The 22,469-nt window shown below is 45.3% G+C and overlaps 1 protein-coding gene across 4 annotated transcripts in view; it reads left to right on the plus strand.

Annotated features, from left to right (window-relative positions):
* The first annotated feature begins 8,294 nt into the window (after positions 1-8,294).
* ATAT1 (alpha tubulin acetyltransferase 1) overlaps positions 8,295-22,469 on the plus strand; it is a 48,095-nt gene continuing 33,920 nt past the window's right edge. The window contains exons 1-6 of one of the 4 annotated variants that reach the window (XM_088481474.1): positions 9,141-9,486; positions 9,702-9,728; positions 9,819-9,919; positions 16,263-16,323; positions 21,840-21,931; positions 22,147-22,207. In XM_088481474.1, coding sequence (XP_088337600.1) covers positions 9,825-9,919; positions 16,263-16,323; positions 21,840-21,931; positions 22,147-22,207 — 309 coding nt within the window. In that variant the 5' untranslated portion in view covers positions 9,141-9,486; positions 9,702-9,728; positions 9,819-9,824. Of the gene's footprint in view, positions 8,346-9,140; positions 9,487-9,701; positions 9,920-16,262; positions 16,324-21,839; positions 21,932-22,146; positions 22,208-22,469 lie in introns of those variants that run through there. The other 3 variants (XM_088481473.1, XM_088481472.1, XM_088481471.1) reach the window with 3 other exon arrangements.

Here is a 22,469-nt window from a genome sequence, read left to right on the forward strand (position 1 = left end):
TGTTGTTACTACTTTATCAATCCAGAGTGACTACACCAGGGACTAATTATTCATGCGAATGTAACCTTTTCTATTAACGATGCCTGCCATTTCTGAAACACTGCAACTGCTTCATCATGTTTTGCATCATCATTGCTTTATTAAGTATTACACTATTTTTAGTTTGATTTTAGAAATAAATCGAGAGACAAAAAGGATAAGTGCTGGAAAGATATTTTTTTATAATGCTGATTTATCATTGCAAGAAGGTGAGCATGATTCTATTTGAGAAATAATAAAGCCTTACAGGGCTACACGTTTATGATTTGATATTACCATTGTTTTATACATCACTGGATTTATGCTGTAGAGAAAGATCTGATTTATATGCCTGGAAATCTCTGCTATAAGGTGTGTAATATACCTAATTACAAATACAATGTGCACTATTCCCAACACTTCTTCACCAAGGGACTACTCTCTCTAATAGTTTTCCTTCATGGGCAGCTGGATTTCCCTCTAAACCCTAAAATTCTGCATACAAAAAAAAATTGGAACTATTCCCAAACATGTTAATTACCTGTCTTTATTCCTGAGAAATGTGTATTTTGGCTGTGATCTAAGCATTTTATTTGAATTGAACCTCTGCTACTGTTTCTATGATTGATTGACCTGGCTGAAACACATGGCTACAACTCTGCATCTTTGCTGTATAACTACAAGGGCTGATTGAAAAGTAATGAGAGTGCCTCGTTTATTTTGTCCTATATGTAGACTTGGCAACGCTATGCTGGTTATTGTGAAGCTCATACATCGATGTGTCTGAACCTGCGGTTGGACTGCCGTAGTCGTCTTTGTTTGGTCACAGCGAGTGGAAGATCTTTGTACGTTTGTCATGGCAGATGAGGAAGATGTGTCTGTGAGATTACGTCAGAGATGTGTGATTGAATTTTGTGTTAAACTTTGAATATGTGGAAATGAAACTCATGAAATTTTACGGCAAGCATACAGTGGAGAAACAATTAGCCACGCTGCAGTATTTCGGTAGTGGAAGCACTTCAAAGAGGGTAATACACGAGTGACTGATGAAGCGTGTTTTGGGAGACCATCCACCACCGTTACAGATGTCAACATTGCCAAAGCTGCGGAGATGTTGCAAAATGACACAAGGTTAACTTTATGCAAACTTTCGGCTTCACTTGGCATCTCAAACGAACAAATTCAGCATATTGTGACAAAGAAACTAAAAATGCATTGCGTGTGTCCCAGGTGGGTACCCAGAAATCTCACAGAAGAGCAGATGCGATGACGAGTTGAATCGTGTAAGAACACTGGGCCTGATTCAGAGCCGGACGCTATTTGCGAACGGTCGTTCAGAAAAAGGGGCCGGCTATTTAAATTGAGCGCTCGCTCTTTGCGGTCTGTTGACGCCTCTATGTCTCAGCGAGCGAACGAAACATGCGCTGGCTATTTTGTAAAGACGCCCCCTGGCCGTTCGCATCATACGTCATCTCCGCTATTTATTAGATTAATCGAGTACATCGAAAGGTGTCTGAACTGCTCGCAGTGCTTGTGGTAGGTTCTACTTCCCGCAATCACTGCGAGCAGTTCAGGCTAAAAGACCAAGTGACGTGGTCGATGACGCTGCTTTGTTAATTATCCACACCCATTAAATGCCCGTTTTGACCGTTGGGGACGCCTGCGTTCTGATCTCCACTCCCCCGTTTTCAAGCACCTTCCCCTGTTACCACCCACAAACGCCTCATTCTGTCACTCAAATTAGCAGGCCCTCGCTGTTTTGCGAGCGCACGATTTCCGACCGCAATGACTGGTTGGCGCATGCGCATTACGACCCATACGCATGCGCAGATGTGCGAACATCGCTCGGAGCGGCCGCTTACGAGCAGCTCTGAATCAGGGCCACTGTTCGAATGTCGGAGAGACTACCCGATTTCATGACATTGATTGCGACATGTGACGACTCGTGGATTCGTCATTATGAGCCGGAATCCAAACAACAGTCCAATGTATGGAAACACACAAATTCGCCTCCGCCCCAAAAATTCTGTGTGATTTCTTCGGCGTGTAAAGTCATACTTCTGCTGTTCTTTCATGCGCACAATATTATCCTACAGCACTGGGTTCCTCGTAGACAATTAATGGTGACTACTATGCAAACATCCTGAAAACCAATTTGTGTGGAGCCATGAGGAAAAAAAATACCACATTTGCTGAAGAAACAGTGGTTTTTGCTCCAACACAATGCCCGACCACATGTTGCTGTTGATGCATTGGCAGCACTGACTGAAATTAATGGGACAGCACTGGAACACCCTCCATATAGCCCGGACTTTACGCACTGTGATTTCTGGGCATTGCCAACCGTGAAAAAACAACTGCGCGAAAAGAAGTTCTCAACAGATGAAGTGAAAAATTTCACAGCTACAACATTAAAAATGATATTACAAAACAGTCTACTGCACGTCTTTGAGTCGTTGAAACGCTGCAAAAAGTATATTGAATGTGAAGGATGCTACTTTGCATCAGCTAAATTCCAGCGGGACTATGCAGAGATTTACAACTTGTGAGTAGTTCACAGTAAAAATGAAGTCTCCATGGAAAAAAATTTTTTGGGTTGAAAACCAGAGCAGCCATGAGATCCAGATCTGCCAGAATCGGCCACCAAAATACACAGAAAATACACCTGTTCTAACATTTGTGACAGTTGGGTTGGGGCATGATCTGCCACTTTCAGATAGTAAGCTAGGTATACTCCTGAAAGATTGTACTCACAAGTCTCTCCAAGTTTATGGCAGATGAGACGATCTTGATAACATACGATTTCCAGTGAACACACTACTGAACTATCATTCTGATCTGAATGATTATATGTTCTAAAGATTGTCAAAGATGATGTTTAAATTGGGAAGTAGTCAGCATCCCAGCGTGCGGGATGACGACTGTCAAAATACCAGTGCCGGAATCCCCACAGCAGTATCACGACCACCGGCATCCCGAAGGGAAGTATCAGGGATTAGGGTTAGGCACTAAGGGGGGAGGGTTAGGTTTAGGGTGCGCGAGGTTAGGTTTAGGCACTAGGGGGGAGGTTAAGATTAGGCACTCCCTTGTAGTGTTGGGATTCTGTCGGTGTTCTGAGCATCGGCATCCGACCCCACGGGATCCCATACTCAACCTGTTTAAGTGAATTATCTGACTGAAATGTCAGACAGATCATGTTCTCACTACAAAATGTGCACTTCATTCTGGGTAAATGTTGTACAGCAGGCCAGATCAGATGAGCAGATCCGACTGGTTTTTAAATGATCATCAGTCCTTGCCTTCTCGGACCGGTTATAGCACTGTGTCTTTACTGTTGAAGATTTGGAAAATGGAATAAAACCAATATAAAATCACTGTGATATGCTAGCAAATAGGGGAAGAAAAAAAAGTTACTTTTAACCAGCATGTAAGAGACACCCCCAGCCATTAAGGCGTTACCCAATCTATCTTTCTATGGTGCCCCATAAGGGTCATTGAACAAGACGTCCTAGCAAACTCTCAAAACCATTATGGCAATATAAACCTTAAAAATGTTACCGCACAAGTAAAACCTGGGAAAAAGGGACCTGAATTGTAGAAACCTTAACACGAACTTAGCGTACCAGGGAAGTAATTGTGGAAGTCCTAAACCCAAGCCTGCAGACCACTTTCGGCACTAGTGGGGCCCAGGGGGCACCGAGGAATGTGGATTGGGTACAAACTGCATGGGCCATCTGTAGTTCTGAGTCAGCTGATAAGGCAGAGAACACCCCCCCTCCTCCCACACACCCAAATGGTGTTCACAGCACAATATGTCAAGTGCGCCCCCAATGTTATCCTGGGGCCCACATGACAAGCTGGTAGCCATGATTGAGCCTAAGGGGTAAATTTACTAAGATGGGAGTTCTATTAAGAAGTGAAGTTGCCCATAGCAACCAATCAGATTCCAGGTATTATCTTCTAGAAGGTGCTAGATAAATGAGAAATAGAATCTGATTGGTTGCTATGGGCAACATCACTTCTTAACAGAACTCCCATCAAGTACATTTACCCCTAGCAGTGTGTTCGAACATATCTGCACATACAGGCCAGTGATCATCTTCTAAACGATTTTACTATCATGTCATATAATGATTCTGAGCCATACTGGCTTTCTCTCCATGATGTTCTGAAAACTACTGAATTTTGGGTAATCCCCTGGAAAAGCATGCCACACTCCTATTTCCCTGCGAATTGTTCCACCATTACAACTGCACATTTCCTGGACCACCCCTCCAGGGATATCTCAGAGGGGAGATAAGTATATCTAAGGCCTAAAGAGATTTATAGGATTAAATTTGGGCAGGGCCGCAACTAGGGGGGGGCTAGAGGTGCACGTGCACCGGGTGCCAGAATGCAGGGGGTGAAAAAAGGCTGACTCACAGTGGCTTGGCTGCAGATTCAGATAACGGCCATCCAAAAATGGCCGTTGCCTAGGAGGAAACAGATGCTAGAGGTCCTTACTGGACCTCTAGTGTCTGTCTCCTCCTTGGCGGCGGCCATTTTTGGATGGCCATTTTCCACAGATTCCATGCGGACTAACCGTCCGCATGGACTCTGCTTAAAACGGCCATCCAAAAATGGCTGCCGCCAAGGAGGAGACAGACACTATAGGTCCTACTGGACCTCTAGTGTGTTAGGCCAGCGCAAGTGTCGGGAGAAGATGCTGAAAGCTGCATCTTCTCCCGTGAAACCCCCTGGCAATGAGCATAAACCCCCTGGCAACGAGCATAAACCCCATGGCAACGAGCGTGCAACCCCCTGGCAATGAGCAGGTAATTTTAGAGGCCTTACTGCGGGGCATAAAATGGTGTCGGGCAAATATGTAAGTGGCACTTTGGTAATAGGCATTACCGTGTGTGGCATAATGTGTAATGGGCATTCTGGTGTGTGGAATAATGTAAGTCACTAAACCAGAGACATCTGACTAGTGCACTGCCTTATGGAGGAGCAAGGACAAAATCCAGGTACGGGAAGGGAGGGGGCACAAAATTGCTGCCTTGCACCGGGTGACAGATATCCTAGTTTTGGCCCTGATTTGGGCATCATCATTTAATGCCATACTAGCAGCAATATCAGACCAACTGCATAACCAATCATTATAAGAGTAGGAGAGTGATATCTCATGGAAAGGATTGTTAAACAAGCTCTTATTTTTGTATATTTAATTGCCCCAAAACGAGAGCATACATTAAAACTGTAATATATTAATTGGTTAAATGCAATATGTGTTTATGAGAATAAGTCTGTCAAACATTTACACACAAAAGACTCTTAGTTTATAGCTTTCAAATTCTTCTAATTATTAAATATCAAGTAACATTTTAAAATGTTCTTAATCTCCGTTAAAGAATATAGGAGCCTATCCATTAGCAGATCTTTCTCTACGATGAAAGACAAAAGATTTATCCCTTGAAAATTCGTGGGGCTGCGGTGACAGATATTTGTCATGTACATGACCGATTTTTGCAAATGACGAACGACGAACAATATTGCATGACATCATTCAGGGAGTGGATTTTTTTATGTTTCTATTAATTTTCATTAAAAATATTGTTCGTCGTTTACAGCTTATAAACTGCCAGATATTTCTAATATCTGTCAGCGATAAGCGATAATTGACCAACATGTTGGAGAGACGAAAGACACAATTTGTCGGCTACGGGAGTGCGCATCTGTCATCGTTCAGGGCCTATCCATGACAGATAAATTGAACGACTGAACGATATATCGTGCATCGTTCAAATTTATCTGCTAATGGATAGGCCCCTAAAGACTCAGAAATCCTGCTCTTGAATTTACGGAACCCACTGTGAAATATCAAAAGTAATTATGTGTAAAGAATAGAATTATGTGATAGATAATAAAAATAAATAATGAAAACATTGAGTCCTCTTTCCAAGCGATCAAAAATATCTGTATTTCAGTAAAAAAATATATATTCCTAAAGAATTAGCATATTCTGTCACATAGAGTATTCAAATAAGCTAATTTGTATAATATATATTAATTGCAGTAATATGAATTTGTTTTATTTTCGTTGACCATAGCTTGTATTTAATTATAGTTCTCTCTCATCCATGGAGCATATTGTAATACTCTGGGGCATCAAGTGTGGTGACAGGAGCTTAGGCCCTTTCAAATTTACCTCCATAAGATCAGACTCCTGTTGGATGCCTGCAGCATGTAGGGGACCTCTGCTGTTACCATGGGACTACCTCCAGGCTTGGTCACTGAGGTCCAGCCCATTGGCCAGCAGGAACCAGCAACAGAGTTGTTGCTTCAAGGTAAGTGCTCCCCTCTTAAATGGGAGGTCAGGTGGTGTTTTTTGTCCAGGCAATCCCACATTTTGCATAAATGTGTTCTCCCGATGTGTGGTAATGTAATACACCGCAGAGAGAACCGCCAACTCAAAGGACTGTGGGCCTGATTCAGAGCCGGACGCTCTTTCAGACCGCTCGCTTTGAACCAGGGCGGCATTTTTTTTTTTTTGTGAGCTGGCCTCCTGGCCGCTTGCTAAGCTGTGGGTGACCACCCACAGCTTTTGCGAGCAGCCAGGTGATGGTCGCGACCATCGGGCTTGCGACGAGACCCTTGTGGTAGGGTCTCGTCCATCGCAAGCCCCAGTGAGCTTCCGGCTTACTACTGAGGCCACCCCCAAACGGCAGGCGTTCCTTCGGGAACGCCTCCATTTGGCCAGCCACCCCCCTGCCCGCCTCCAAAACGGGGCAAGCTGTCAATCAAAATCAACAGCCGCCCTGTTTTGGTGCGAGACCCGTAGCGACGGAGCGCCTGTCGCTGGCCAGGTCTCGCGCCGTGCGCATGAACAGTGAGGGACCATCGACCCGCTTGCAAGCTCTGTGCGCTCGGGAGCGGGTCTGAATCAGGCCCTGTGATCCTTTGCACAAACCATCTTTGCCTGCTGAGAATGCCCAAAACTGTACCATCAAATGGTTTAGAAACAATTGAAACATGCCATCGCAAGGCACATAATGATGGCGGCACAATGTCTACATACCATGCCATCGTTCCGATGGCCATCCCTAGGGATGGACATCAGAGTCCGATGGTTAGCAACCATTGATGTTCACGATTTGATGGGAACTTTTTTCATCAAATTGTGGGTTTTGATGGTTGCCAGCCATCAGATGCAGCTTTGCGATGCCCATCCGATGGCTAAATGGCTGGTATACAGCTGCGGACACAGGAAGTGGGGTCCGCAACGCAGCTTATGTGCACATAGTAACCATCTATGGTTACACCATTGAATGTTTTTGATATAATGGCTAATAACCATCGCATCACTTGATTTGACGTCGGAAGCTTGGCAACCATTCGATGCCAGGCTTCTGAAATCCATCCCTACTATGCTTATGGCAGCCCTTTCACAATTACCAACTGCATCTGTCAGTGCAGGGGCGTTTTAAGGTAGGAGGGGGCCCATGTGCAGTCACCGTCCGGCGTCCCCTCTTCTGTCCTGCAGCTGGCAGCGCCACATCAGTAGGCTCTGGGCACTAGTCTGTGCCCAGAGTCTACTGCGCATGCGCAGGTCATCGGGAAAATGGTGCGGCAGCCATTTTCCCAGTGATGTCTCTACTGCGCATGCGCAAAACGCCAGGAAAATGGCCATGATTTTACAGGCGATTTTTACAGCGCTGATATCACCGATGTGGGACTCCGGAGAGGTAAGATTAAAATTATGAGTGCAGGGTGAGCGGTGTGGGCCACCCTGGACCCAGGGCCCCTGTGTAAGTGTCAATAATATATGGCAGGTGCCAGGGGCGTATCTACCCATTGGCCAGGATGGCACTCGCCAGGGGCGGCAGCCAAAGGTGGGGTGCCGCCCAGTGGTGTCACCTGCAGCTACGGGGTAGATACGCCCTTGTAGCCACCCGCATACACGGCCGGGGGGAGGCTCGTCTGGGGCACTGAAGTTGCTAGGCCAGGCCCACGATGCTGCGGCTGCCTCCAAGGAGGACAGAGTGGAGACGAAGGTGTTCTCTAAAGTGGGAGCCTGGGTCGGTATGCTGCAGGAGCCGGAGATCGGATGCCCGGGGAGGGAGTTTTGGGAGGAGGGCAGCGGCATGACTCTGACAGAGCCCATTGTGTGCCAGCGGCTGGAGCTCCACCATTGCGTGGCCTCGTCCTGTGTGGAGGAGCTGAGCAGTGAGCACAGAGCAGATGATTAATAAAGTTTTTTTACACAAGGCGCGCGTGACGTTATGTCACGCGCGCCGCATTGCTGCTCTCACTGAGGAGCCTGCCGCCATACCACTTCGAAAGATATGGTAAGTATCTGTGTGGTATGCGGGGGCTGGATGTGGGTGGAGAAGCAGAAGGGGGATGCCTTTGGACACAAAAAAGAGATGGCTGGGGAGAGAGAAGGGGGAAAAGCTGTGGAGAATGAAGGGTGATGCCTGGGGACACAGAAGTGGTTGGCAGGGGACAGAGAAAAGAGAATGCTGGGGACACAGAAAGTGGAAGGCTAATGACTGGGGACACTGAAGGGGGAAGGCTGGGGAGAGAGAAGGGAGAAAGGCTGTGGAAAATGAAGGGGGATGCCTGGGGACACAGAAAAGATAGCTGGGGAGAGAGAAGGGGGGAAGGCTGTGGAGAATAAAGGGGGATGCCTGGGGACACAGAAGTCGTTGGGAGGGGACAGAGAAAAGAGAATGCTGAGGACACAGAAAGTGGAAGGCTAATGACTGGGGAGAGAAGGGGGAAAGGCTGTGTAGAATGAAGGGGGGTGGCTGGGGAGACAGAATAAAATTATTCAGAAAATTTGGAGGGAGGGGGGCGCTAATATTTTGCTAGGGGCGCACAGACCCCTAGATACACCCCTGGCAGGCGCCCCCTGAGTAAAGAAGGATACAGAGCAGTTGCTGCATGAGTAGTATCTGCCATGTTACCAAGGAAGGCCTGGCCGGTTGCTAGGGGGCAGCGCAACCTTCGTATTGGGCTGACCGTCTCCTGTGAGAGAGGTGCGGATGAAATGTAGCATAGATGAACATAGAAGGACTCTAGCAGAGCTGGCCGGGGATTTCAGGTGGGGCGTGCCTAGGCGCTAAATACACTGACACCCGCCACCAATCAGCAGGCGACTTGTTCTGTTGCTAGGAAAGCGGTTGCCAGGTGGAAGGGGTCGCCCCGGCGTTGATTGGGGGGAAGCTGGGGATCACGTGGCTACTCCTCCTCGCGCCGGTACCCATTGTCTCGGGAGCGCGCACCGGAGAAGACTTTGGAGGCGGCGTCGGGAGCGCGCTCCCCCCTGCGATTCTCATATACCCTTATAGGAGGCTCCATTCGGCCCTGACATTGCTGCAGGCTACATACATCCCATGTCCTGTGCTCACCCACATCTCCATGCAGGTATCCCTTTGTGAAGTGCATGTGATTTGCCGTTTTGTATGAAGACACATATAGGGAAGGGTAAGTAATTAGGAACACTGGCACACATGCATATGATCATTTATAGCTAATGGCCTAATGGTTATGTATTGACACTAGGAGATATATAAATATACACACACACATATATGTTACTCTTGCATATAATATACATACTGTCATGGCCTCCTGTCACCTACAGGTGAGCGTTCCTGTTACATATTATCCATTCTGTCATGTCTTCCTGTCACGTACAGGTGAGCATTGCCACAGAGGAGACACAGGTGAGAGAGACTGCAAATGGTAGTGATGCTGTAGTCGCTGACGCCCGCTGCTGGTACACCCGTCATCTCTCGCCCCCTTGTCACTCTTAGACCAAAATGGAATTTGACTTTGATGTACACAAAATCTTCCTGGAGCCGATCACCAAACTGGACAGCAGCCTGGTCCCTCTCCGCCGGCCTCTGATCCCCAGGTATGTATAGACACCAATGTTGTGCTCTCACACAGAGGAACAGAATTCAGGGTGTCGGGGAAAGTGTTAACAGGAGGCGCAAAAGCCAGAAGTTCATTATTCTATACAGCCAAACTTCTATGGGTCATAATAAGTTGCCCCAGTATGACATTAATAATCTCTTCTCTCCAGAATTTGCAGTTATAAGAGATGAAGCTTTGGGAACTTAAGGTGCCTACACACTTGGTGATGTGCTCACGATCCGACATTGTGTCTGATTTCCCCTTGAACTCTCCCCAGCAGCTCCCCGGCAGTCATGGGCTCGATTTGGTGTTAAAAACTGTCCAATGTGACAAACGATCTATCGTGCCTCCTGACTATACCAGTGCATCGTGACTGAGATTGTCAGATCTGCCCTGCAGCATTGCAGATCTGAAGACGCGATGTACATCTTGCAGGGACACACATCGGCTTCGTGATCGTGAGTGGACACTCACGATTTGGGCACATTTTACACGATTTATCGCCACGATGCATCGCAGTCGGGCAAATCGTGTAAAATATCGCTAAGTGTGTAGGCAGCTGTACATATTGCATACATTATCATACAAATATACTAACTTCCTACACTGAGGCAGCATGGCAGAACAAGAGTTAGTGTAATAGATGCAAACAGTACATATGCTGAGTGACCGCAAATGCCCCTCACATAAGAAAGGTTAGTAGGGGAGTCTCGTTATAAGGGACCTTGCAGCCTGCACAATAAAACAAGTAGATGGTGATGTATCAGAAGTTGTATAAAATTTGTTGAAAAAAAAAAGCCATAAAAGCTGCAAATATTATTATTTTATTATTATGGTTACGTTGTATACAATTGTAGCATGATTGGAAGATATTCATATTCAGCATAGTGTTACCAAATGAATTATGTAATAACAAATATAGAAAACAAATATGACACAAAGCAGGAAGGAACTTGGGACCGCTAGTGAAGGCACAGAGGTCCGCAGGTGACCCAGGCTCTGCATGTTACCCATCAGTGGCGTAAGTCCTATTACTGCTTGTAACGTTAGTTTATTACTGACCTTATTAGGAAAAATAAAGTCTCTGTAGTTGTGGTAAGTGGAAACAATTAATGCTACTGGGGACATGGAAATACTAAATAAGAAATAATTCAGGGTCTTTTGGAATATTCCTGGCCACTCCAGGAAGTTGTCTGAATATCAGTCTGTTCTATAACTAGCCCTTATTGCTATAGACAATTGCCAGGATTGTTATAGCCAGACTTTAATTTAAAGTTGCAGGTCAGACCAGATGAGTGACTGCGAATCTCACCCCGTAACATGAGTACCTTCCTTCATCAAAACTGGTCCAACAAGAACTCTGCAGAACAGGATATCATAGGCTGGTTGTACTGCATGAACCACCAATCGCTTTGAGAGCATATTTCACTCATTCACATCAGTCCCGGCCCGGTGGATCCCTTTACTCTATATTCCCTATCACATAGGGTTCATTTTATTGTCAGAAGCCAATTAACCCACCGGTATGTTTTTTTTTTTTTAGAGTGTGGGAGGAACCCGGTGCACCCAGAGGAAACAAACGCAAACATGGGGATCACATGCAAACTCTACACAGTGTCTTGGTCAGGAATTAAACTCATGACCTCAGGGCTGTGAGGCAGTAATGCTAACCACTACACCACTGTGCTGCACCATGACATCAGACAAATTATGTTTGTGAGCTTGGTGCAAGAATCACAAGCAAATGGGCCACCTACCAGTAGAGGATGGTGACGTGGTCATATGTATCATCCTTTCACTATGTTCTAGCGGTCCCTTAAGGTTGTGGGGCACACGTTCCTGGCCTGGTTTGGGTGCGGTCATTGCCTTACAAGACCAGGTCAATAATAATCACTACTTAATGATACTGAGTGATCATCTTCATCCCATGTGGCACTATTTCTGTGGTTGATGGAAGGGTGTCTACCAGGAGGACAGTGCATCCATCCATAGACCTGTTTGGTCGCTCAGTGGTTTGATAAGTGTGACATTGATATTATCCATAACTGAAATGTGATCCTGGCAATGGCTGACCAGTCTGAATATGCTGATAGGGCCCATCCACTCAACCCGAGCAACAAACCGCAACATCTGTGCAATTTGACGACAGCTCTGTCACTTAAGCGTGTGGCCATATCTGCCTAAATGGCTTAAGTCAGTGATAGGCAACCTGATGCACTTCGGGGGCCGCCATTCAAAAGACACTGAGGGCTGTATGCGGCCTCAGGGCTGCCGATTGCTCATCAGTGCCTTAACTTATATCACTATTTTTAAAAGTTTATTCATTACTTTATTTGGAAAAAGGCAAATCAAAAGCCTATCAGATAATAGACTCAATGCTTAAAAGCGTGACATCATTGCACTGTCAATGTAAAGCTTTATGGGGTACATATTGCCTTCTTTACATCCTCATAGCTTTAAATAAATCAGACTTAAAAAGTTATATGACCACGGACAACCTTATGTTGTCCGGAGCTACTAAATGTAGAGAGTTCAGCGCCATTTGGGGGACCTTGGCTCCTGTTTAAAGAGTCTCCCTCCTACCTCGACATAGTCCTTGGTGGTCGATAATCCGCCTACCAATCTCAATACTTGCCCTAATTCCTTCTCAGTTGTCCCCCTCTACCCTCTTTCCCCTCACCCTGCTCTATTTCTTTATTATTCTGTCTCTCTCTTCTTATTTACTACAATAATTATTGTTTGCCCTGAGAGTTGCTACCTATGTTGTATTCTGTCTTGTTACAGTACTTCCTGTGCATCTGGGAAGTATTCACAACGCTTCACTTTTTCCACATTTTGTTATGTTACAGCCTTATTCCAAAATGGAATAAATAAATTTTTGTCCTCAAAATTCTACACACAATACTCCATAATGACAACTTGTAAAAAGTTTTTTTGTGATTTTTGTAAATTTAATAAAAAAACAAAAACTAAGAGATCACATGTACATAAGTATTCACAGCCTTTGCTCAATACTTTGTTGATGCACCTTTGGCAGCAATTACAGCCTCAACTCTTTTTGAATATGATACCACAAGCTTGGCACACCTATCTTTGGGCAGTTTCGCCCATTCTTCTTTGCAGCACCTCTCAAGCTTCATCAGGTTGGATGGGAAGCATCGGTGCATAGCCATTTTCAGATCTCTCCAGAGATGTTCAATTGGATTTAAGTCTAGGCTCTGGCTGGGCCACTCAAAGACATTCACAGAGTTGTCCTGAAGCCACTCCTTTGATATCTTGGCTGTGTGCTTAGGGTCATTGTCCTGCTGAAAGATGAACCGTCGCCCCAGTCTGAGGTCAAGAGCACTCTGGAACAGGTTTTCATCCAGGATGTCTCTGTACATTGCTGCATTCATCTTTCCCTCCATCCTGATAAGGATTCTACCTTTGAACCTCTATATACCCCTGCCTATACCTTCTAATATCCTACCTATAAACCTCTAAGGATGACGCTAATTTGCGTACGCAGTCATACAGTAAATAAAGACTCCAGACCTAGAATCTGTGGTTCCAAAGCACAAAGTATTATTCAAGTAAAAGTACAGCAGTTACACGCTATGATCCTCATATAATCTTAGCGCAAAGAGATTATACAGACCCAAGTACAATTATACATACGCAGCGCTCTCTGGTCCAGATGTTAGGCATCAGCAAGAAACCCCTCTTCAATCAGCATTCAGCACAAAGAATAGGAACCCAGGGTCAGAGCACACATATTTATACCCCCCAGAAATAAACAACACAATAGAGAAGTTTGTTGCTAATACCATTGGTCCTAAAGGAGAGGGCATATGTTACAAGGCATTTAACAGGTTGATTCAAATAGACACAACCCAGCCTCTAACAACTGGTGGTCTCTGGTTTCCTGCCTCATGCAACATCCTAACAGTTGTTCATATAATGTACATTTTGTTGCTTGAAGTCTCTGCAGTCCATAAGTTGAGAATGCATGATGCGATCTCCACACCAATGGTACCGGAATACTGTTGAAAGAGTATGCATCAGTACAATACCAATCACGCCTTACTTATCATGTATAAAACCTTTAGTTACCAAATAATCTTTATTTCACAGCATTTATGCTAAATGAACAAACTTAAATCTTATAATTTAAAGCTTATTAAACCTTTTATGTGAATATGTAATGTGTAAGTATGCGGGGTGTGATGTAAAGACGCTAGTTAACTTGGGGCAGATGCGTGCGCGCATGAAGCTAATAAACAGCGTTTTCATAGGATCTTATGCATTCGCTAATATGCGACTAGTTAACAGCGCAATTGTGCGTATTAATGTGTGTATGAGAAATGGTGCACTTAAATCTCACTTAAACTAAGTGAACACCTAGCAGTGTGGAATGCTGAGAGTTATAGTTCCATGACTTGCTCATGCCCCAGCAGCCCCCACCCTTTTCAGGCTCCAAAATACTGGTCTTTGTTCTCCCAGGGCCTGTGTGGTTGCAAATTAGCACAGCTACAAGACCCAAACCTCAGATTACACTCTTGGCTTTGAAGGTATTTTATTGTAGGAAGCCTGCTAATGTAAGGTGCTACAAACGACCCTCTTGCTGTATTCGAGCAGGGACACCTGGAGTGAGAGCGGACGTTATGTCCATGAAGCTTGTCTACACAGACTAGTTGTCACGTGGCCATTTGCTCTGTTTAGCTAATGCAATCCAATTTTGACATACTGTACAGCCATTTCTGAAATATATCCTTTAGGGGAATTATAATAATATACACTTTATCCAGAGCACCCAAACTACGTAAAGTCATGAAATGGGCTTTTGATGAGTCACCGTAACTTATGGCGATGGTCACAGATGCAATCGCATGATGCTAATAGTAATATCGCCACATGTACTAAAGTGTGAGTTTATCTAAAATGGCGCTTAGGCGGCCATTCGCAAAATTCCAGCTTCGACACTGACTAGTCTCCCAGTTACTGCCGCTGAAAAACATCCCCACAGCATGATGCTGCCACCACCATGCTTTACTGTAGGGATGGTATTGGCCTGGTGATGAGCAGTGCCTGGTTTCCTCCAAACATAATGCCTGGCATTCACGCCAAAGAGTTCAATCTTTGTCTCATCAGATCAGAGAGTCCTTCAGGTGCATTTTGGCAAACTCCAGATGGGCTGCCATGTGCTTTTTACTAAGGAGTGGCTTCCGTCTGGCCACTCTAATATTCAGGCCTGATTGGTGGATTGCTGCAGAGATGGTTGTCCTTCTGGAAGGTTCTCCTCTCTCCACAGAGGAATGCTGTAGCTCTGACAGAGTGACCATCGGGTTCTTGGTCACATCCCTGACTAGGGCCCTTCTCCCCCGATCGCTCAGTTTAGACGGCCGGCCAACTCTAGGAAGAGTCCTTGTGGTTCCGATTACAGATGATGGAGACCACTGTGCTCATTGGGACCTTCAAAGCTGCAGATATTTTTCTGTACCCTTCCCCAGCTTTGTGCCTCGAGACAATTCCTTTGACTTCGTGCTTGGTTTGTGCTCTGACATGCACTGTCAAGTGTGGGACCTTTATATAGACAGGTGTATGCCTTTCAAAATCATGTCCAATCAACTGAATTTACCACAGGTGAATCCAATTAAGCTGTAGGAACATCTCAAGGATAATCAGTGGAAACAGGATGCACCTGAGCTCAGTTTTGAGCTTCATGGCAAAGGCTGTGAATACTTATGTAGATGTGATTTTCTTAGTCAGGTAAAAACGTCACATTGAAAACGCATTTCTCCTTCAGCGTTTAATGTTGGACCTTTATACCAAAGCAGCTGTCTCTAGTGCCTGTCGCTTGTGGCTTGTCTTGCACTGTAACTTACATATCAATTGTCACAATTGTAGAACGCAACAGAATTTTTTGTAGTGTTCATTCTAGTACCACGCACCTGTCAAAACCCGTGCAGTTCCTCTTTCCTGCCTGGGGTGTCGCTCTCTGCCTTGGTGCTTCTAGCACACTCTGGTCTGTCTATCAGCAGTTTGTTGCATCAGCTGAGAGTGCTAGAAGCACCAGAGCAGAGAGCGACACCCCAGGCAGGAAAGCAGAACTGCACAGGTTGTGATAGGTGCAAGGTGTTTTATTGAACAGTGTTTTGGTGCTAGAGAAATAAAAAATAATAATAAATGTGCCCCACATCTCTTTTCTGTTATCTCATTTGGGCAGGGCAGTATTTACCTTCTGTTTTCGGTCATTGTGTATAATTTGTGTCATCTCAATGGATAGCTCTGTGTAATATGCCAATGCCATATACATAACTAATAATAATAATAATAATAATAATAATGTGTTCTCTTTCCAGCTCTGAGGCTCAAAAACAAATTATGCAGATCATAGATGAGATTGGAAGGTCATCAGCCAAGGTAATGTAGTATAATATACTGATGTCATCTTACACAAAGGTTTGTCCACATGAAATCTACGACACCGTTTAACACATACATTTGTGCTATGGACATTGGAAGGGATGGACATGTGGACACCACTTCCGGGTGTCCGCAGCTGCATACAAGACTATCAGTCATCAGAAAGCACCATACAATGGTGGCAACCTCAGAAAACCCGCAAATTGATGGAAAAAGTCCTTCCATTTGATTGGGAACATGGGTGGTTGCTCATCATTGGCTTCCAATGTTCAGCCCTAATTAGTACTGTAGGAATCTGGCCTTTGCTTAAATGAATACACTTGCTGAGCTGTGTTGTACTATTCAGCTACATCCACTAGATGGCACCTATGTGACTTGTCTCACTATTGCTTAGTTTATTTGTTAATTTTTCAACAGCGTGTGACAAAAGTACGTCAATAAATGACCTGTATTTATTTATTTAACCGAACGCACAAATCTGTGTAATAAAAGCAATTAAATTATTATTACAAAACTTGAAAGTTGATCCAGCAAAAACCCAGACTCTGATAGAGGATGTTATATTGTTGAATGTTAACTTTTACTTTGTAGTTTAAATCTGAAATGCACAGACCTAAATTACACCTTAGTGACAGTATATGGGCATTGTATAAAGATAATGGGCCACCTTTGTCCGGAACAAAGCCAGCTATAGATTGCTGATCAGCACATGGACATCCTATGTTGCAGTGTAAGGGGTTTTTCCATGCCGGGAAATACTGTCGCTTTTCTATGTAGCACTCTGCTCAGCTTTATTTTTACACTGTGATTTAGTCTTTAGGAAGGTCCCCCTCACAACCTTAAACCTATCTGAACATTTTACATTTGACCCCCCCCCCCCCCCCCCCCTCTCCTCCCCTACTGCATTGTCATGGGTAGGCAAGGCTAAAGGGAAGCCCAGCTTCCAACCACATATGTCCAGTAGTCTGGAAACCTTTCTGTGCCTTGTGTCCCACTGTATTGGAGATAACCCCAGGTGCCCACACTAAAGAGGAGGAAGTGCGGGACCATAGGAAACCTTCCATTCCATGCCCCAGGAGCTTTTGTTTTACACAGCGGTCATCTGTCCTGCTCCAAACCCCAAAATAGAAGGGGTATCTAGTTAAATCTTTTCTGATGCCCAAAGGGACAGTTATTTCTTTATCATACTGCATCTAAAAGCTCTAAACAACTTCATTGAGAGAGTGATATAAGATGGAGCCGCTTCAGTCGGTGATCCTGGCCAATACAATACATGTCCAGTGTCTCTGGACATTAATAGTCTACAAACAGAGCCGCCACAATGGGTGGTGTCACTGATGGAGCTACCATCCCATCGTGCGCGCTGAAGCCCCCAGCCTTTCCCAATGTAGTGTGGATGACGCGCGCATGGGCGTGTCGTCCATCACCGCTGCAGCACTGTTTGGCAGCACCATCCAAGGGGGTGACACCAAAATAGCAGCAAAGCAGCTCTGCTATTTTGGTGTCACCGGCTACACCGCGCATCGCACCTGGAGACGCCACTGTCTACAAACCCCCATCGTGAAGGGTCATCTTCGGTTCATCCAGTTCCACTTCCATGGGACACCCTTACAATCTATTGCATTCTTCTTCACCTCCATGGGGGACACAGGGACCACGTTGGGTATAGGCTAGCAGCCCTGGCTCTTCCTCCTCTATACCCCAGCCACAGGCAGGCCAGTCTGCGTGTGGTGCCACAGGAGCGGGCATCGTTACAGAGGGGCCTGTGAAGCAGCCTCATGTTTTTTCTTAAATTTTTCTATTTTGAGCAGGCAGCACCAGGCATCCTATAGGACACCTTACGCTGCCACTCAACCAACCTGCGAGCAGGTCGGCGACCACGGCCAGGTCCTCGCACAGGATCACAGCCAGACGCCGGAGTCAGCAGGGAGCTGCATTAGCGCAGCTTTCACCGCCAGTGCTGGGGACCACCGGTGGGTCTCACAGCAGACTTCCGGGTCACCCGCACCCCCACTAGACAACCAGGGCACTTAGGCAGCGGGGGGGGCTTACAGTGTAGGTGGCCATTGCCCTGGGGCTCTATGTCAGCAGGGGAAAGTAGGCTCTCCCCAGTAGCCCCCTCCCCCGGCCCATGGTGTCATCCCTCACGGAAGCTTCCCGCCATTTGGTTACTCCTCTCTCCTCCTTCAGACAGGCGCTGAGTTGTGCTGCCTACAGTTGGTCTCCGGAGAGGTTGGCTCCTGTCTCTCTATATACCTCCCCTCAGGTCAGGTTATACACTAGCTCCATCCAGCCAACTGGGGTTGGTTCGTTGAGCATTATCTGCCTGCTATTTCTTTATGCTTTAAATGTGACTGTGTACATGGCCAACACTCTGTTGCCAGTGGATCATGATTGTCATTTACATGGACAACATCTGAGTGGAAGCCTGTCTCATGGAAATGGCCCTTCATCATCTCTAGCGGAATTTGGCTGGATTGTCATCTACCCATAGTCACCCCTAGATCCATTTGTCTCTACGATATTCCTGTTTAGCACAGCCCTGGTGTTTTTTTTACATTAGATAAGAACTACTACCTCCAAGGTTAATTTTCTCCCTATCTGTCCTACCCAAACACAATCATTTTGTACTGTATGCATGTAGTGACAACCATGGTATTAACTCTGTAGTGACAACCATGGTATTTACTATGCTTAGTTATACATCCAATCCAACTCTCTTCCCCTGCACACGTAGAACAGATCTCTCAGGAATCTTGCAAGTCCCACCTGTCTCCGTCTATGAGTTCTGCCTCTCTTGGGTGGTGAGTAGACTAGTCTTAATTATCGTTTCCTCCTTTGTTGACGACCGGTTATCATCATTATTCTGTCCGGAGGACATCGCTACCACCAGAGTCTGCTCTATTAATCAATGTCTTTGATCTCTAGACCATGCATAAGATCTGTGTCTCTCATCCTCACACATCCCCTGCTCCCATTCACGGTTACAGGACTTTTTTCGTGCTGCACCCACTCTGTGGAATGCCCTTCCACGCACATCAATACTTTCCTCTAGTCTCCAAACCTTCAAGTGTTTCCTGAAAACTCATCTCTTCAGGCAGCTTATCAAATCCCAGAACTATCCACATAACCTTCATAATCTATCCTACCCAATTACTTCCCAACTAAACAGTCCACATATAACTTTTACATATTTTCACTTTCTTCTCTTTCACATCCTCCTGACCCTAGGCCAACATTTCTGTGTGACTGAATCATACAGCTCACCAAGAGCTTCTGCAGTTCTTTTTTTTTGTTTTGTTTTTTGTTTTATTCAAGGGCTGATGGAGCTGTCTTTAATGAGTTATAAAGCAGAAGTGTCACATCTACTCAGTGACAGAAACTAGCCGCCTGCCAGCCATTTCCTTATAACAGTCCGAAGATGGTACTTCCATTATTGAGGGTGGTTTTCTTCTGTAGCTTTTCATATCTCCCATCCACATCAGGTCCTTGTACTTTGTGTTGCGTCAGGCATCTGATTATCTCTCTTGACAATAACTTTGACACATTTGGCTGCCTTTTGATTCTCCAGTCTTGACTTTAACCTTGTTCTGAGGCGCTTTAAATAGCATGCTGCTTGAGCCTCTTAGTTTTGGTTTTACGACGCTTCCTTACTCTTCCATCATCCTTGCTAGGCTTATTTTGAAGCTAGCAGACCTTTCTCACCAGTTTCTGTACTTAATATGGTGCCATCTTTTCTGCTGACTGTAGTCTATGGTTCTCGCATCAGCCAGGAGTTGATAAAATCCTTGTGCCATACACTTTGTGGCTGTAGTGCCCTGCCTAAGGATTCCTTAGGTTGATCTCCTGCTAGATGTGGATGGCTATTCAGTAGAATTATTCTTTTGAAGTACCTGTTCACCTCCTGGCAAATGGGTCACTAGACCAGGGAGGTTAGTCCATTCTTAGCTGTATGACTAGATCTGCAGAGCAAACTCTTGGTCCTCCATGTTTAATTTCTCCATGGTTGGCTTTTCCATCTTGGTGGAAGCTGCTTTTGGTAGGAAGATACTTCTGGCAGCTGTTCCTCCCATCTGTCTCATGGTGGCCATGGAACATCAGAGGATGTGTCCCTCCTTATTGCTGAAGATAAAAAAAATAGATTTAGTAATTTATTTTTTTGAACTTGTTGTACACCTTGTCTGCAGTTCTGCTGTTGCAGCAGGCCTATAAGGGAGAGGTGGAGTTGCAGCAGGCCTATAAGGGAGAGGAGGAGTTGCAGCAGGCCTATAAGGGAGAGGTGTTTTGACTACTAGGGGTGAAGTATAACTGAGCATCCGTGTCTCCACTTGGCCTTGAAGAATGGAATTTAACAGTATCTACAAAAAAACAATACCAATATGAGGGGAGGGGAGTAAAAGTGTCAATCTATGGATTTAATTATGTGTGGTCCTGTAGCAACAGCACTATCTAGCCGGCCAATTCTAGTTCCTAGTGAATTTGTAGGTTGCATTCTTATGAATGTCTCTTACCTCACTGATGTCACTAGTTCATAGTACATTAATAATCTGCTTTCTCAGTATTGGTTCCATACACCTGGTAATCTAGGCTTGACTGTGATCTTTTGATGGTGCTAATTCTGTATCGCGGTATGGGGAAGATTTAATTAGATGCAAGCTGCCAAAAGCATCTCGCACTGCACTCCTCAGCGCAATCCGGTAGGCTGAAATCTGCTTGCCTCTTCATAGGTGCTCTGAGACATATTCTGCAAAGCTGCTGGAAGTCGTTTCTGTGGCAGCACGTACTGTAGCTATGCTGAAGCATATGCAGACGGATGATTATTGCGTACTGCACATGCCTATGCATCGCAGTGCGTGTGTGCAAAGGCACCATTGCAATTACAGAGACCATGGAGAGCCATCGCAGAGTGAGTGACAGGCAGTGAGCATTTGGGGGTGGGCGGAGAAATGCAGGCATGTCTGTCCGTTTAAACGCCGTCGCATGGGCGTGCATAAATTAGCTTGCATACGCAGCTTGTGTACTCACTGCGTTCAACGAGGTTAGCAATTTCTAAGTAAGGTCAGGGCTGAGGGGCCGATAGTACTCTGTTACCGATGTTTTTGGAGGTTTGCAAGGTGTTACGGATGAGAGATCGCGGTAGTGGGAGGCAGTGGGCGTCCCTATGCTGGCAGTGCGACGGCATTGTGATAGCAATCATGAGCATATTTTCGCAGCAGATCTGGGTGCGATTATGGAGCTGCGATCGCAATAGCGACCCTTAATGAATCAGGCCCTGAGCTTTCCTGCAGTACACAGAGTGACCACACGGTGTCACTGCTACTACACTACAAACACGACTGGAAGAGAGAAGCACCAGTCATATATAGTGACCGTTGTATAGTTTATGGTACTGCACAGCATAGATTGTTTAGCCCTTTTGCCATATTTAATTTTGCAATTAAAATAAAATATCTGGTTTGCATACTTGTACAGTTATGAGATAAGTAAGGAGTGTACATTGTTATCTGTTTCAGGCCCAGCGGTTACCAGCTCCAATAACCAGCGCCTCTCGGATGCAGACAAATCAGCATCATCTCTATATTTTAAAAGACTGCACCCCAAAAACGTGAGAGCCTGTGCACAGTTTGACTTCGCAATAGCAGGTCTAATACAGTCGTGAAGAACCTAACAGCACAAACCCTAGCCCGTTAGCACACTGACACGATTTCATGCATTTGCCTCCTCTTAACACCTGGAGAGCACCTGTCATGTACTTGCCTTCTCCTGACAGTCTGCAGGTTATCACTTCCCTCGCTTAATCTCAAATGTCCTGTATTTCAGAGCCGGTCGGGGTATCATAATCGGCTTCCTCAAGGTTGGATATAAGAAGCTATTCGTGCTGGTGAGCTATAAACTTTTCGACTGAAAAAAATTGATTTAAACAAAAAAAAAGTAGCATATTATTTATGTGCATATACATTTATTTCCCTCAGCAGCAAAACGGGAACAAGCGCAGTTGTATAGATCTTACATTTTCACATAATTGCTTGTGAAATCACACCTGTCACCTACACTAAGCCCTTTTGTGGCCTATACCAATAGTCATGATAATGCAGCCTAACGTGTAATAGTGATTTTGCTGTGATCCGTACTCCGGAGTCTCT

This window comes from Taudactylus pleione, unplaced genomic scaffold, assembly GCF_031769625.1.
Source record: "Taudactylus pleione unplaced genomic scaffold, aTauple2 ptg000274l, whole genome shotgun sequence".
NCBI lineage: Eukaryota > Metazoa > Chordata > Amphibia > Anura > Myobatrachidae > Taudactylus > Taudactylus pleione.